The 15622-nt window shown below is 49.7% G+C and overlaps 1 protein-coding gene and 1 pseudogene across 1 annotated transcript in view; both read right to left on the bottom strand.

Moving 5' to 3' along the window:
- Positions 1–6175: 6175 nt before the first annotated feature.
- Positions 6176–8422, bottom strand: LOC114903775 (annotated as a pseudogene).
- Positions 8423–8508: 86 nt separating this feature from the next.
- The window catches only part of WTIP (WT1 interacting protein), a 29504-nt gene continuing 22390 nt past the window's right edge, over positions 8509–15622 (bottom strand). Inside the window, exon 9 of the mRNA XM_029235834.1 lies at positions 8509–14657. Within this exon, the coding sequence (XP_029091667.1) occupies positions 14517–14657 (141 nt within the window). The 3' untranslated portion in view covers positions 8509–14516. The remainder of the gene's footprint in view (positions 14658–15622) is intronic.

The raw sequence follows: 15622 nt of genomic DNA, 5'->3' as shown, positions 1-15622 counted from the left end.
TGTCTCCATGGCCTTTCCACGAAAGCCAGGAGAAAAGAAAACACACCATCACCCCACAATTGTTTAGCGTCAGTCTGGAATTCTGACCAATGAAGCACTGCCAGAGAAAGAAGTGAGGCACAGGGACTTCCCTGGCGGTCCAGTGGTTAGGGTTCCACGCTTCCACTGCAGGGGGCACGGGTTTGACCCCTGGTGAGGGAACTAAGATCCTGCATGCCACGCGGTACGGCCGAAAAAAATAAATAAAAGAAAGAAAGAAATGAAGCACAGTAGGATCCTAATCCATAAAGCATTACTGATATCAAATAGCTTTCATAAATGGAAAACATGAACTGCATTCTGGAAGGGATTACTCAGTATTAAAAGGGTATCAACTATGCCCAAAGTAATCTAAAATTGGAAAGCATTTCAAATCAATATTCTAACACATATTTTTTCTCTTCTGTAATGTGATGAACTGATTCTGAAAGTTCTTCAAGAGTAAAGGTTTAAGAACATTCAAACTTGAAACTAGAAAACTTGAAAAGGGCCGTTAATAGGAAAATCACAAAAAATAAAGGCATATGACCATCACGTAGAAAAGATGTTCATTCTCACAAATAATCAAAAAATGCACACACAATAAAACATTTTCACCGAAATAGAACAGACTGGGCTTCCCTGGTGGCGCAGTGGTTGAGAGTCCGCCTGCCGATGCAGGGGACACGGGTTCGTGCCGCGGTCCGGGAAGATCCCACGTGCCGCGGAGCGCAGCCATGGCCGCTGAGCCTGCGCGTCCGGAGCCTGTGCTCCGCAACGGGAGAGGCCACGACAGTGAGAGGCCCGCGTAACGCAAAAAAAAAAAAAAAAAAAAAAAAAAAAAAAAAAAGAACAGTGAGGAGTGAGGACATAAGAAACAAAAGGTATTTTCATATTGTTGAAGGGAATGACAGTAGGCACAAATGATCTGGTGGGTAAGGTGGCAGTGTGTATCCGAATCATTACAAATCTGAAAACCATTCATACTACCATTTCCACCTTTAGGACTTTATCCTAGGTATGCAATTAAGACCAGAGATAAAACTTGGCTCCTGTATTATTTATCACTACTGATTTACAAAACAATGTCTTAAATATCCAGTAGGAAAGCAGACAATGTTTTACAAGAAGTAAACTATTTAAATTGTCCTAATGGGCTAGCGTATATACACATTGCTTTGTAGAAAAACAATTTTAACGTGAGACTTCTATTTAATTGTTTTAAAAAGAATGCCAAAGTCCTGACTTGGAAAACGTTGGGGAACCACTGCCAGAGTGTTGATTTTGTAGAAGCATCTCTCTAGATAATAACCCACTGTAGACGTGGAGTACAAGGGTATGTCCTGGGGCAGTAAATACCCCCTATTCCATCCAGACCTCCAGGACCCCCAGGAACTGCTAGTCCTGGGAGGCATGGGGTGCAGGCAGACATCACTTACTGCTTCCCAGGCTGAGTTTCTTGTCTCCACTGTGCCAGGCAACAACTTCTCAGAGTCAGCCATCCTGGATGCATCTGCGGGGTCCTGGCCACACCAGGCCAACAGGAAGGCAGCCCAAAATGGGAACATGTCCACGCAAGGAAACCCACAGCAGCATGTCAACACACCACTAAAAGTAAAATCATATAGACTTCCAGTTACAGATGATGGGCTGAACCCCTTCACTCGTGTTCTCTCCCACCAGTGACCAAACCGGAGGATAAAGAAATGTGAAAATTGGGACTTCCCTGATGGCGCAGTGGTTAAGAATCCCCTGCCAATGCAGGAGACACGGGTTCGAGCCCTGGTCTGGGAAGATCCCACATGCCGCAAAGCAACTAAGCCCGTGCATCACAACTACTGAGCCTGAGCTATAGAGCCCGTGAGCCACAACTACTGAGCCCACGTGCCTAGAGCCCGTGCTCTGCAACAAGAGAAGCCACTGCAATGAGAAGCCCATGAACCCCAACGAAGAGTAGCCCCTGCTTGCCGCAACTAGAGAGAGCCCACGTGCAGCAACGAAGACCCAATGCAGTCAAAAATAAATTAATTAATTAAAAAAAAAAGAGATGTGAAAATTGATCACCTCACAATACCAAAGACAGTGGGAAGGGGTTCGTTACAGGATTTGAGATTTCAACAAAATGGCGAAGAACAGTGGGAGAGCTTAGCAGGACTCAGAAAAGATAAAGTGCTCCAAAGGTGGGTAAGGACAGGGCCATGGCTGGGTGTGCCCCCACAGATGGCCAAGGGGGCTGGGGTGCTGTAACTGGGAAGTAAGTCCCCCTTGTGGGGTCTTTAAGGGTCATTCCAACATGGCTGCGAAAATGACACTCAAAGAGACGTACGAAATTAAAGGGTTCATTGTACTCTTAGGTCCCAGAGAAAGAGACACGGCACACCTCACAGGGGGCCGTGTGGGAGGAGCACCAAGGGAACAGGCTCCACCAACACGGCTGAGGACCCATGGGCAAGCGCCATAACAGGGGGTCAGGGAAGAGTACACAAGCAAAAGGTTTGAGCAGATTTCACTGGTGCATTTGAATGTCACTAGGTTACGGTCATGGAACGGCAAGAAGGGGAACTTGTGGAGTGGACCAGCCTTATCATACGTTAGTCTGTTTGTGACGATGTTGAGGCAACAGGAAAATATGAAATTTTAAAATATTATAACACGATAAACCCTGTCATGCCTCAGCATCAACCCCATTAATTGGATGGATCAAAGTTGTCACCTGGGTTGTAGAGATATTAGAGGTGAGTGGGACACGTTGACTTAATCACCAAAGGAAGGGTAGCCCCCGCTCTCCACAACTAGAGAAAGCCTGCATGCAGCAACAAAGACTCAATGCAGTCATAAATAAATAAATTTATAAAAATTTAAAATAAAATTATAAAAATTAAAAAAAAAAGAGTTAACACTAACCCTTCTCAAATTCTTCCCAAGAACTGTAGAGTAGGGAACGCTTCAAAAATCATTTTACAAGGCCAGCATTACCTAAGCCAGATCAGGATACTACAAGAAAACTACAGGCCAAATCCCTGATAAATATAGATGCAAAATTCTCAATAAAATATACACAAATGAAATTCAACAGCACATTAAGTGAATCATATGCCATGATCAAGTGGTATTTATCCCTGGGATGAAAATGGTTCAATATAGGCAAATAAATAAATGTGATTCCCCATATTAATAGAACGAAAGATTAAAAATCATATGATCATCTCAACAGATGCAGAAAAAGCATTTGATGAAATTCAACATCCTTTCATGATAAAAACTCTCAACAAATTAAGTACAGAGAAAAGGTACCTCACCAAAATGAAAGCCATATGTGACAAGCCCACAGCTAACATCAACTCAATGGTGAAAAAAATGAAAGCTTTTCCACCAAGATCAGGAACAAGACAAGGTGCTCACTCTTCCCACTTCTATTCAACACAGTACTGGAAGTTAAAAAGGAAGAAGTAAAATTGATGATATGATCTTACATACAGAAAGTCCTAAAGACTCCACCAAAAAACTAATCCATTCAGTAAAGTTGCAGGGTACAAAATCAACATACAAAAATCAGTTGCATTTCTAAATACTAACAATGAACTACCTGAAAAGGATGGCACACAATCCCATTTATAATAGCAACAAAAACAAAATAATTAGGAATAAAATCTAACCAGTGAGGTGAAATACCTGCACACTGAAAACTATGACATCGATGAAATAAATTGAAGAAGATACAAATAAACGGATACAAATATCTGTGTTCAAGGATCGGAAGAATTAATATTGTGAAAATGTCCATAATACCCAAAGCTACCTATAAATTCAATCCCAATCCCTATCAATATTCCAATGGCATTTTTCACAAAAATAGAAAAAGCAATCCGAAAATTCATATGGAGCCACAAAAGACCCTGAAGAGCCAAAGCAATCTTGAGAAAGAAGAACAAAGTTGGAGGCATCGCAGTTCCTGATTTCAAACTATACTACAAAGCTGTGGCCGTCAAAAAACTGTGGTACTGGCATTGGGACTTCCCTGGCGGTCCAGTGGTTAAGACTTTGCCTTCCAATGCAGAGGGTGCAGGTTCAATCCCTGGTCAGGGAGCTAAGATCCCGCATACCTTGGGGCCAAAAAACCAAAACATAAAGCAGAAGCAATATGGTAACAAATTCTTATTGAATTTAAAAATGGTCCACATCAAAAAAAAATCTTAAAAAAAAAATTATGGTACTGGCATAGAAGCTGACACATAGACCAATGGGACAGAATCAAGAGCCCAGAAATAAACTTATGCACATAAGAGCAACTAATATTTGGCAAAGAAGTCAACAATACTCAATGGGGAAAGGACAGTTACTTCAATAATAGATGGTCTTGGAAAAACTGCATATTTATGTGCAAAAGAATGAAACTAGATGCCTGTCTTACACTGCTCACAAAAATTAACTCAAAATGGGTTAAAGACTTAAATATAAGAGCTGAAATCGTAAAACTTCTAGAAGAAAACATAGATATTACAGAACACTTGATTTGTAGCAAAGAAGAGTGAAGAGGTTAAGTAAAAATGCTGTAGTCCTGAATTTGAAGGAGCAGTATAAACTCCTTAAAAATACGTGATACAGGGGAAAAAAGAAAAAAGAAAAATATATGATATAGGTGAATGCATATATAATATGGATTAGATGTAATAGAGGTAAAGTAGAAGAAAATAAGTAAAAATTCTGTAATCTTGAATTTGAATTGGATGTAAATGATTACAACCACTTTGAAAAATGATTTTACAATATCTAGAAAAGTGAAATATATATACCCTATGATTCATTGGTATATATCCTAGAGAAACTCTTGAATATGTGAGCCAAGACAAGAACGTACAAGAACATGCATAGATATGTCCTCTAAAAGCTATAAAATAGAAACAACTCCAAATAGCTATCAACGGTACGATGGCGAAATCATTTATGGTGTCTTCATCAATGGACTATTACCCAGTAATCAAAATGAATGACTATACCAACACATAAACATGGATGAATCGCTAAAATGTAAGGGTGAGCAGAGGAAGTAAACACAGAAGAAAACATTTAGGGTGATTCAATCAATATAAAACCCCAAAGCACTCAATAGTAAACAACAAATTGTTTAAGCATACATGAATAGGTGGCCAAACAATATAGAGAAGTAAAGGAGTGATTGACACGTGACTCGGCATGAGAGCTCCACCTGAGAGGGTAACTAAGGGAGAGGTGCTCAGAGCAGGGTACATGGAGGGTGCTGGTTATGTTCTACTTCTCCAGCTAGGAAGTTATCAATAGATCCACTGGCGTGTGTTATTCTTTCCTTCAAACTGAATCTGTGTTTTCTAGCCCCACTGGCCATAATATATTTCTCAATATAAAATTTTAAAAAGGAGGGCAAGAGAGGAAGAGGAAAGGGCTCTGGGTCTAGGGAGCATCTTTAGGGTGGGAACAGCTTGAAAATGCTTTCAAGTCACTCTCCCTGTGATCATGGCAAGGAGGAGGCCAGGGCTGCTGCAGGCCAATGAGTTTCTGTTGGAGAAGGAGAAAGAGGAACTGAGCCCACACTTCCTCTTGATGGAGGATAAGGAAGGGTCGTGGCCCAGCCCTGAGCAGAGCTGGAAGGGAGACAAGCGGGACCAGGCAAAGAAGGTTCAGAGCAGCACCAAGGGGTGAGATGAGGCTCCCGAAGCAGACAAAGGAGGGGAAGAGACGCAGAATGGCCATGTGACCCAGGGTGGGACTTGCAGAGAGGGCTGGTCAGACGGCCCTGGTCCTGAACGTCCGCCTCCAACGTGGACATGGCCCTGGGGCAATGTGCAGAGGGTCTACAGTTGGCTCAATGGCCCCTTCTCAGGAGGGAGCTGACCTGAGTCAGGGATGCTGCTGTGACCTCAAAACCAGACTAGCTGGGGCCACAAAAGCAGAAGCCTGGTGGTCCTCACACACCATGCCTGGTCTCTGAGTCACATGTCCCCCTAGCCTTACAGTGGCAGGTCTCACGGACATAGGATGTTACGTGCAGAGTCATACACACCATTGCTGAAGTGACACAGACACTGTCCCACACAGGGAGTCATGTACAAACTGTAGAAATGCCTTACTCTATACTGACTCATCTTAGCGATAACAGTAACTCACCTTTGTTTTTCAGACCACAGCAAATCTTTTATTACACATAATAGTATGTATCCAAACAGTACCCAACACCGTTTCATATCTCTAACACAGGGCAGAGTGGGCATTCAGTACTAGAACTGAGAGACGCGTGTTAAATTTCAAGCTTCTGACCACATCACATGGTGGCCAGGCAAAGCTTATATGTCATTGTCTCACGATATCCAACATGTGGCTCATACATTTCATCATCTCGATGGAGACAAAAATTTCCATTTCATATTTTGAGTGCAGGAAGTTGAGAGAGATAAAATCCAGTGAAAACACATTGGTTTCGATTCAACTGAGGTTTTAAAAAAAAAAGCAAACTTAAGTTAGTCATTTTGAAGGGAAGGAGGAAAAGGAAATCATGGGGTTAAGAGTCAAAACTATGAAAAGGGCTGGTCCCTATACAGGGGCTGCTGTAGCTCTGGAAACTATCTATCAAAGGATATTTTAAAATAAAGTGGCTTCTCTGCATTTTGTCTTTTTTGGGATTGTAAACACGTGCTGTTTGATATCACCTGAATCTAATTTAAAACACTTTTTTTTTTGCAAACAAAACAAAAAATGTAAGTCTTTTAGGCAAGTATCTTCCTAAGGAAAAAAAGGAGTTCATTTATTATAAAACTGTGAGGATACCCAAGCACGGCCCCACTTAAGATTCAACAGCATGAACTTGAGATCTTTTGTCCGCTGTTCCGCAGAGCTGAACTGGGTTTCAGTAGAACAGGAGCCACCGCTGCCTCCTGCGTCTTCCTTCTTGCCTTTCTCCACATCCACCCTGTAAGGAAGACATAAATGGATGTCTCATCTTTTTCAGCCCCTTCTCTGAACGGCTGCACACAGCCCAGGAAAGCCCCACTGCATAGTCAAAGCTGCTATTCCAGAAAAAAGGAGCCGCCAGACCAGTACAACAGCATCTCCTTAGATATGTCTGAGACTCCAGACTCCACTGGGAATACGCCGAAACCTCTAAAGCTTCAAACCCGTCCTACCGGCCAGGGCACGGATGGCAACGCCGTCCAGCCCCCAGCAGCATTCACCTTGTTCCACTCCCCAGGAATATAACGCACCTGGTTTGCTACATCCTTCCAGCTGTTGTCGTTTAAATTCACTGTATTCCCTCTGATACTGAGCTGCCTCTGGATCCAGTCTCAGCCTCAACCTGGACATCCTTAAGATTTTCGTCACCGTCTCACGGTTCTTTTCTTCCAGCTCGTGGTCAGCCTCTCCTCCCCCAGTGCCAGCTCCTTTAGTCCCTCTGTAGCTGTTCACTGTCACCCTCCTTCATTCGCTCTGAGATCTCCAAACATCGTTTGCAGCTCTGACACTCATCTTCAATGACGCTGAGCTGAGTGTCCAGGTGGCCTAAAAGAGTCTGTGCCTCCCTCACCCAGCGGTGAGCCACGCCTGTCTGGCCCGACAGGATGTCAGAAAGGCCTCCAGTGACTTTCACGCTTCAGCTATTGTTCTCCCCGGTGCTGCGTCGGGATGCCTCCCGATCAGAGTGAAGCTGTTGGCACTTTCTGCAGACATCATCCAGGCTGGGGGGATGAATGTGTGAGACACGGTCCTGATGGGGTTGGATAAGGCTCCTCTCCTGAGTTAGCCCCTTCCTCCTGCATTGCTCCTGGTTTCACCTGGGCTCGGGGTAGTAATGGAGCTGTGGGCTCCTGGATGGTGACACGGTCCAGTTTCGGGGGCTAGCTGCAGTGTTGGCAACACGAAGCTGACTTGCATGGTGCCGCTGGGCATCTCCAACCCCTCCATCCCTCGGCACCTGGAGCCGCCACCCTGGTCCAGTCTACAGCCGGGCACTGTGGCTTCCCGTCGGCCCCAGAGCAAGGCCTCCTGAACTGCCGTCACCCCGTCTTCAGCTACTTCCTAGTCTGCAGCTAACGGTAACTCATTTTTACTGAGCATTTATTATGCACCTGTTAGTGTTCTAAGCGCTTTACAATATTGACCCCTTCACTCAACCACTTAACCAACATTCCCCAGCACCGGAGGAGCTGGACGCTGGGCTCCAAGTGGACACAGCTGTGACCACTGCAGTCACAGTCACCCCCGTCCCCATGCGGACCAGGGTCCGGTGGGGAAGACAACCCTGGGAATGCCCACGTGGAGTGTACATGCTCTTACAGACATGGGCAGGGAGCCTCAGACAGGCCTCAGCGTCCTAAAAGAACTCACCCTGACCCCAGCCCCTGCAGCTGCTGCACCTCTGCCCGATATGCCTGAAAGAGCTGGCTGCTCTGATGCCACCTTAATCCACCCCCTCCCCCTGCCCGCCCGCCTCACCGGTGCCCCTGCTCCATCCCCCTTGCTGAGGGATACATGCGGGAACATCCCAGGGCTCAGGCCTGGGCCTCTTCTCTTTCCTGATCTCATCCTCCTTCCACATGATCTCATCCATGGCTTCAAATACCTCTATAAACACATGGCTCCAAAACGTGTATCTCCTGCCCTGACTTCTCCCCTGAGCTCCAAACTCACATGCTCCGCACGGCAGGCGTCTCCAAAGGGCAAAACAGAATTTTCCATTTATGCACCCACGTGAACCTGCCCTACCCTCTAGGACAATGGAAAGCATCCACCCAGGTGCTCAGGCCCAAAGCCAATGAGGTATTCTTGTTTTCCAATCAGACCAAGTATAACAAAGTCTTTAAATATAGATACATATTTTTTAAAGAAGAGAGGGTGGGAGGGAGAGTCAGTCCATATCAGAGATAAAGGCAGTCTTCCCCACTGACCCCTCGCAGTGAGACACCCCCAGGCTGGGCTCCTGTGACCTTCCCTTAGACTCTGTGGCCCCTCACCCACACGCGTGGCTCCCACACAACACACGGTGAGCAGCCTCTCTGCCTCCTGGGCTGCAGGGTACGGGGCTGCTTAGTTTGACCTCCTCCATCATGGATACAGCCCTCTGCCTCTCTGAAGACACACCTCTCTGGCAGTGGGACTCCCTCCACCCCCGTGAGAACTTGTTCCCACGCTGGCGGGAGCCCCTCTCCCCAGAGTCAGTGATCCCCCCATCCCCGGGGTCACAGTTGACCCAGGTATCGTGGGAGACCGGAGCGGGCTGTGTGAAAGGAGAGACCTGAACCAGGCTGAGCAGGGCAACGGGAAGGGCTGGTTCGGGACAGGCTGAGACTCCAAAGGCCCCATCTGGCTGGGAGGACAGCAACTCCTGGCTGAGACCCACACAGCTCAGGAATGTGGCCACACCAGGCCACGGGCCAGGCAGAGGGCCCAGCTGAAGACGCCTGGAAATCCTCACTAGCACTGCTGCTCAGGTGGAAGAGGGAGTTCCCAAAGCAATCTGGGGTTGAAGGAGGCTGAGTAAACGTAGGGCCGGTGAAATGCCTCTCCCTGAGCTTGAGCTCCACCCTCAGTGTCTGCAACTCCACCGTGGACAGGGCGCTGATGGCCAAGGCACTGTCACAGAGAAGGGAGTAAGCCACCTGGGTCACACAGGTGCCTGTGACTGGTGTGTGGCAGGTAACTTCAGGAAGGTAAGGTGGATTCTGTGGGAGTCACGTAACCAGTGGCAGGTGTATGTGACACAGGCAGGCACACCTGCACAGCACAGGTAGAGTGTGCGCACTGGTATGGGATGATGGGAGTGACAGGTGAGCAGTTAGGGACAGACAGGTGAATATGTGACAGGCACACAAACACCACTGCTGAGTGCTTCCCACCCAAGTGCCAGATGCTTCAGGGCCATAGTCCCCCCAGCCCAGGGAGACCAGAGGGCCCTGATGTCCTTGGAGAGCCTCCCAGGCCCCCTCTGCCCTCCAGGGTGAGCCTCCCTGCAGGACAGGAAAGGGCCCACCTGTGACACAAACGCCCGGACTTAGGGAGGGCAGCCCAGCAGTGTCCTCAGGGCCAGAGCAGGAAGATAGGAGCGGGGAGGCACCCTCCACTCCAGCTGTGTTGCCCCGGTTCTCCAGGCTCCTTAGACACTTCCTGGGCTCTCTGTCTCCAGGAACCAGGGGCCTGGTGAGTGCTTGTAGCCTCAGACTAGTCTGCTACTCCAGGAGACAGTGCCACACAGAATTCCTCCCGGGATGGCTGAAGAAGAGCCTCCCTGTCTCGGGAGACAGGTCTGGGTTGGGAAGACCCCCCCAAGCCAGGCCTGCCCCCAGCAGTCACTGAGTCCCCAGAGCACGTGCACACACACCCCTCTCCCAGCCAGGTACCCACCACACCCACTCCGGGTACATGCAGATCCCATATGCCCAGACACCATGCGGGGGCAGGGCCTCCAGAACTGCTGGGTGGAAGGTCACCAGCGACCTGGGCGCCGCCCCCATCCCCAGACCTGTCCTCAGACCCCAGCCCAAGGCCCTCCTGGAGCCCCCGCAGGCTGAGCCTACGCTTAGCCCTTCACCCTCCTCCCAGGGGGGCATCTGCTAACTAGAAGACCAGCCTCAGGGATGGGAGTGAAGCTGGGAGGAGATGGTGGTGAGCACAGCCCCACACATCACCAAACTCAGCCGCTGACGGCTCCCAGGATTGGCCCGCCTTGCTCTCCAGGCATCTGTGGTGTGGATTCCTATGCCCAGCACCTCCCATAAACCACGGCCCCAACTGCCCGTCCCCTTCTAGCCCCTCCACAGCAAGCTCACAGAGGCACTCAAGGGTGTCTTCAGTTCAGCAAGCTCCCATCTGTGTGTCCTGGCCAGAGGGGTAGGAAGCACGGACCAGGAGGGGTCAGTACCATCTCCTCCTACCCTATGACTATGCAGGCACCCCATGTTCAATACCCACCTCCAACAGCCCACTGTCCCAGCCTAACATCATACACGTGCACACACACCACAGCCTTTGTCACTTACAAGAGGTGAACCTTTCCTGTTTGTGGGCCAGGCCATCCAAATATTTCCAAATCACCTGGCCCTGGGGGCCCCCTGCCTTGCGGGAAAAAGACCCTAGGTTCTGTTGGCCTCACTCAGCTAATCTTTCTCTCTCTCCCTCTTGTTCGTTCCACCTCTCAATTTCTTTCTCAATCTTTCTGTCCACCATTCTCTCAGTCTCTCAGCCTCCCTCTCAATCTCTCTCTTACAATGTCTCTCTCACCATCTCTCCCTCTCCCAGTCTCTCCTGATCAATCCCCCACCATCTCTGTCAAACATTCGTTCTCTTTCACACGCAATGTCTTTCTCAAAATCTCTCGTCACCCCTCACAATATCTAGCTCTCTCAGTGTCTCACAATCTCATGCCCCTTCTCATCTCCCTCCCAATCTCCATCTCTCCTCTCCCTCCCTTTCTCCCTCTTTCTCACCCATCTCAAACAACCTCCCTCTCTCTCCCTCTCTCTCTCATACACACACACGAGCACGCGTGGCAGGGAACCCAATACTCAAGGGTATCCACAAAGGCACACCTGTGTGTGTACTACCTGGGGCACACACTTGATGTGCAGCATGTATAGTATTTGTGTAAACCCATTCTTGGGCCTCTATCCCATCTGTGGCTCCTTCATTGGGCAACTGAGGCTGTACTTAGACTTGCAAACCAGTGAAAGAGAGGGGTCCTAAGTTGAGACTCTAAAGGCCAGGGCAGGGTCTGCCTCAGGTTACAGTACCAACCATAGGCCAGGCACTGTGGAGACAAGAGTGAACAACCCAGACAGACCCTGGCCTGGAGTGCCCACCCTCTAGTGAGGAGATGGACATGAAGAGAACTCTTCTTCTCTCAGTACATGAAAGTACAGCAGTTAACAAAAGCACAGTTAGAGGTGTCACCAGGTGTCAACATCAGGGGAGACATCCTAGGGCCAGGTGGGTTTGGCACCCAGCAGTGGAGGCTCATGGGTAATCTACCTGGCTTGAGGTCTGGCTCTCACACTGCTTCCTCAGTCTCAACAACCATCATGTCAGCCTAATTCCTGACAATGGGACTGGAAGATGCTGCTTTCGGAAAAGAGCTTAGAGATCGGGGCCCCAAATTCTGGGTGTTCGGTGAAGTGTAATAACTAGGAGCCTGGCTTATTCGTGTAGCTGAGATCGGAAGGATCTGACCAGGAATTAAAGCATCGGGCAGCGGGTGGGTCCAGGCAGAGCGAACTGCATGTGCAAAGGCTCTGGGGTTACAGGGATGGTGGCAGTCACCAGCCCTGGGAGAAGGCAAAAGAGGGTCATGGAGCCCGAAGAGAAAGGGCAAAGTGTGGCCAGAGATAAAGCCACTGCCCCCCAGGGTCATGCATTCCCTTGGCTCTGACTTTTGATAAAGTTTGGCACATGAATTCAAAGGAGGCTCCATGCTGTGATGACTCAGTCCAGCTGGATGGGGGAGCATGGTAACCAGGATGGGGCAGGTGTGGAGAGAGATGGTGGTCCCCATGGCAGGAAGATCAGGGACCACCTCCACAGCAGACACGAAGAAAGAGAAAAGAGTAGAGCTGAATTTGCAACAAGGAGAAACGGAGGCCAAAGCAGGCTTCGACACTGGAAGCAATCAGAAGAAAGCTTTGCAATAATTGGCTAGAAAGCAAAGCAGCCCAGCTCAGGAGGAAGAGAAAGCCAGAAAGAACCTCCCATTCCTGGAATATACTGTCTCCTGCCCCACTGGGATCACCTCCTCCAAGAAGCCACCTTGATCCTGTTAAGTCCCTTCCTCAGGAGACACACGCTTCCCGTATCTCAGGGCAACCTCTGCGTTAAAATATTCGGTCGACGATCGCCAAACTCACCGTGTACTTCCTTCCTCAGCCCACTAGAGGGCGCCCCGGCTCCAGGCCTTAGCCCAGCTGGAACCCCGCCGGCTGCCACTTCCCCTCCTACGCATCCCAATGAGCAGTCCTGACAACGTTCTGGTTCCTACGGCCTGGCTCCCCCAGATGAAGGATCTTACGTTTAACGGCGGGGGGAACGGAGAGCAAGAGCAGTAGCCGAGGTGATTCAATTCTCATAGGAACAAACGGACTTAAAATATTCCGTAAAAGCCACCGTGATGGTGATTGTGATGAGGTCTCTCGCCGCAGGGGCCACCCACAAGTGCAAATCCAACCTAAGCCATCAGTGAGAAGCTCCGCAACGCTGATGCGTCTTTCGGAGGAAGAGAAAAAAAAAATCTACATTTCCACACACCACATTTCATTAGGTAACCGCTCTCAAGACACTGACATAAACAAACCCCACGCTAGCCTACAGTCTTTAAGGCAAACACGTATTTTGGGATTTTAGAGGAATTTATACAAAAGTAGTTAAACTACAATGTTTTACCACTTGAACACTAGCTATATATGATATACAAATTGCACATTTGTGAGTTTCTTGTAACTTCCCTAAGAAATAACCACCGTGGGCCAAGTTTTTAGAAGAAAACTATATTCTTTTAAAGAAAATGAAAATATTCTCAAAGGAAAAACTTAATTTAAGTCAAATCATATACTTTTGTTGTGGAGCCTGATACACAGTGCTTTCCTGTAACAGGTGGGCAGGGCGCCCCCTCGCGGCCTCTCTCGACCGAGACCTGTGGCTGGAATTCTGCACGAGATGTTTGTTCTTTTCCCGAAGCCGAGGACGAGAGGGGTTGGGAACAAGGAGCCAGGGATGGGAAGACCGGGGCGGGATGAAGGCTGAAAACGCCCATCGGAGTCTCGGTGGCCAAAGCCCGCCGTGACCACAATGGCCGAAGGGAGGGCTCCTTCGTAGGCCCCACTCCCTAAGGGTGTCATTCCTCACCCCCTTCTACGACCCCTCCCAAACAACGAACCTTCCCACCCACCAGCGGGCCAGGCGCTTATGAGACAAACACGCGTGCCCTCCGCCAACCCCCGCCTTCCCGCAGCTTTCTTGAAGGGGGGTCCCAGACCCCTTCTACACAGGGTAACTGGCTCCCGCCCCGAGGCCAGTCGGAGGACGGCGGCCGTGTACCCCGCGCCCCTGCACGTGGTAACGGCCACCTTCAGCCCCGTGACCCAGAGCCGCTCTGGGAGCCTGCCCCCGAGGCCACGGGGCACAGGGGGTCCCGAAACAGAAGGCGGGTGATGGGGTGGGGGCGGGAGGCGGCCAGGGCCCGAAAGAAAGGAAGCCGTTTGAGGAGGCACAGACGGTGAATAAATATTAGTAGCTTCGCCGCGGGGCCGGCCCCTCGGACAGCAGCTCGGTGGCCGGTGGGAGTAGGGGTGGGGTGGGAGCCGGCGGCCGCGCCCACCCTGACACAGAGCCCCGACACTGACCTGGGTCACCCATCGCCGGCGCGCGCGCAGAAATATACTCGCGCAAAAACACGTGCGTGCGCAGGAAAACGCGCTCCTGAGCGGAAAAACGCGCGCGCGTGCACGCAGACACAAACACACGCCCCCAGGGTCGGGCTACCCGCCCCCAGCTCAGAGCTCGGTGACGTGCACAGCAGGTGAGGGAAGTGGGCCTGGCCGGAGGCGCCGCAGGTGGCAGCGGCGGCACAGCAGGTGGCCCTCCAGGGGGTAGCAGCGGCGTCCATCCTCCCCGCTCAGCTGCAGCCCGCAGTCCTAGGGAAGAACACAGCCCCGGCGCCAGAATAAGCAAGGGAGGAGTGCATGAGAGATCTGTAGGACCCTGCCCACCTTCCGGAGGACTTTGGCCTTTACTCTTTGGGGGAAGGGGGTCAGGAACCCAGTGCTGGACACCCCGAATTGGAGAGCATCTTACAGATCCAAAGGAGCCAACCAGGAGGGAGGTAGGCGGACACTAGGCTGGAGTCCTGGAGAGAGGGCTGGGCAATAAATGGGGGGCATCAGCATAAAAATGTGATAGTTTTTAACACCAAAACAGGAGTTTCTCCCAGGGAGTGCAGATAACTAGGAAAGAGAAGAGAAAAAACAGCTGAGCTGTGGAAGCTCCAACTTTAAGAGAGGAAAGAAGAGCAGAGCCAAGATTTTAGGGGAAGATGAAAGAGGAAAACCAAAAACTGCCTGTCCTAAGGGCACAGCGAAGAGGGCGGGGCGTCTAGGAGGGAGAGTCTAGGAAAGTTGCTGCGGGCTTAGGACAGTGACAACTGAGAATCATCTCCTGGATCCCCACATGGGGGTCACTGGTGACCTTGGGAAGGGGGGGAAGGTCAAATGGCTGACCCCAGTGGCCTTAAGAGATAGTGGAACAGAAGACCTGAAGCCGTCAATTCAACAAGGAGTTTTGCTTTATGTCCCTTATCCTACCAGGTTTACCACTGCACGATATTTTATAGGCTAATTTTCTGTTTAACAAGTTATGTGATTCGTGTTTGACCTCTAACAGGCAGGAAATGTGAAGGGCAGCCATGGAGGATGGTGTGCTGCAAGCGACAGTGGGGCACCAGGCAAGACCTACTGGACAACTTTTTCCTTCCTTTCGCCCCCACCCCACCCCAAGGAGGCCCCTTTGGTCACACTCTCACTGCACCCAGGGCTGAACTCCAACCTGGAAGCTGTGACACTTGTTACCCAAAGGTCCTGAGACCAACATCTACCCCCGCCCC

Source organism: Monodon monoceros, unplaced genomic scaffold, assembly GCF_005190385.1.
Source record: "Monodon monoceros isolate NGI ecotype Baffin Bay Population unplaced genomic scaffold, NGI_Narwhal_1 Super_Scaffold_10, whole genome shotgun sequence".
Taxonomy (NCBI): Eukaryota; Metazoa; Chordata; class Mammalia; order Artiodactyla; family Monodontidae; genus Monodon; species Monodon monoceros.
This window is presented reverse-complemented; position numbering and strand designations above follow the sequence as displayed.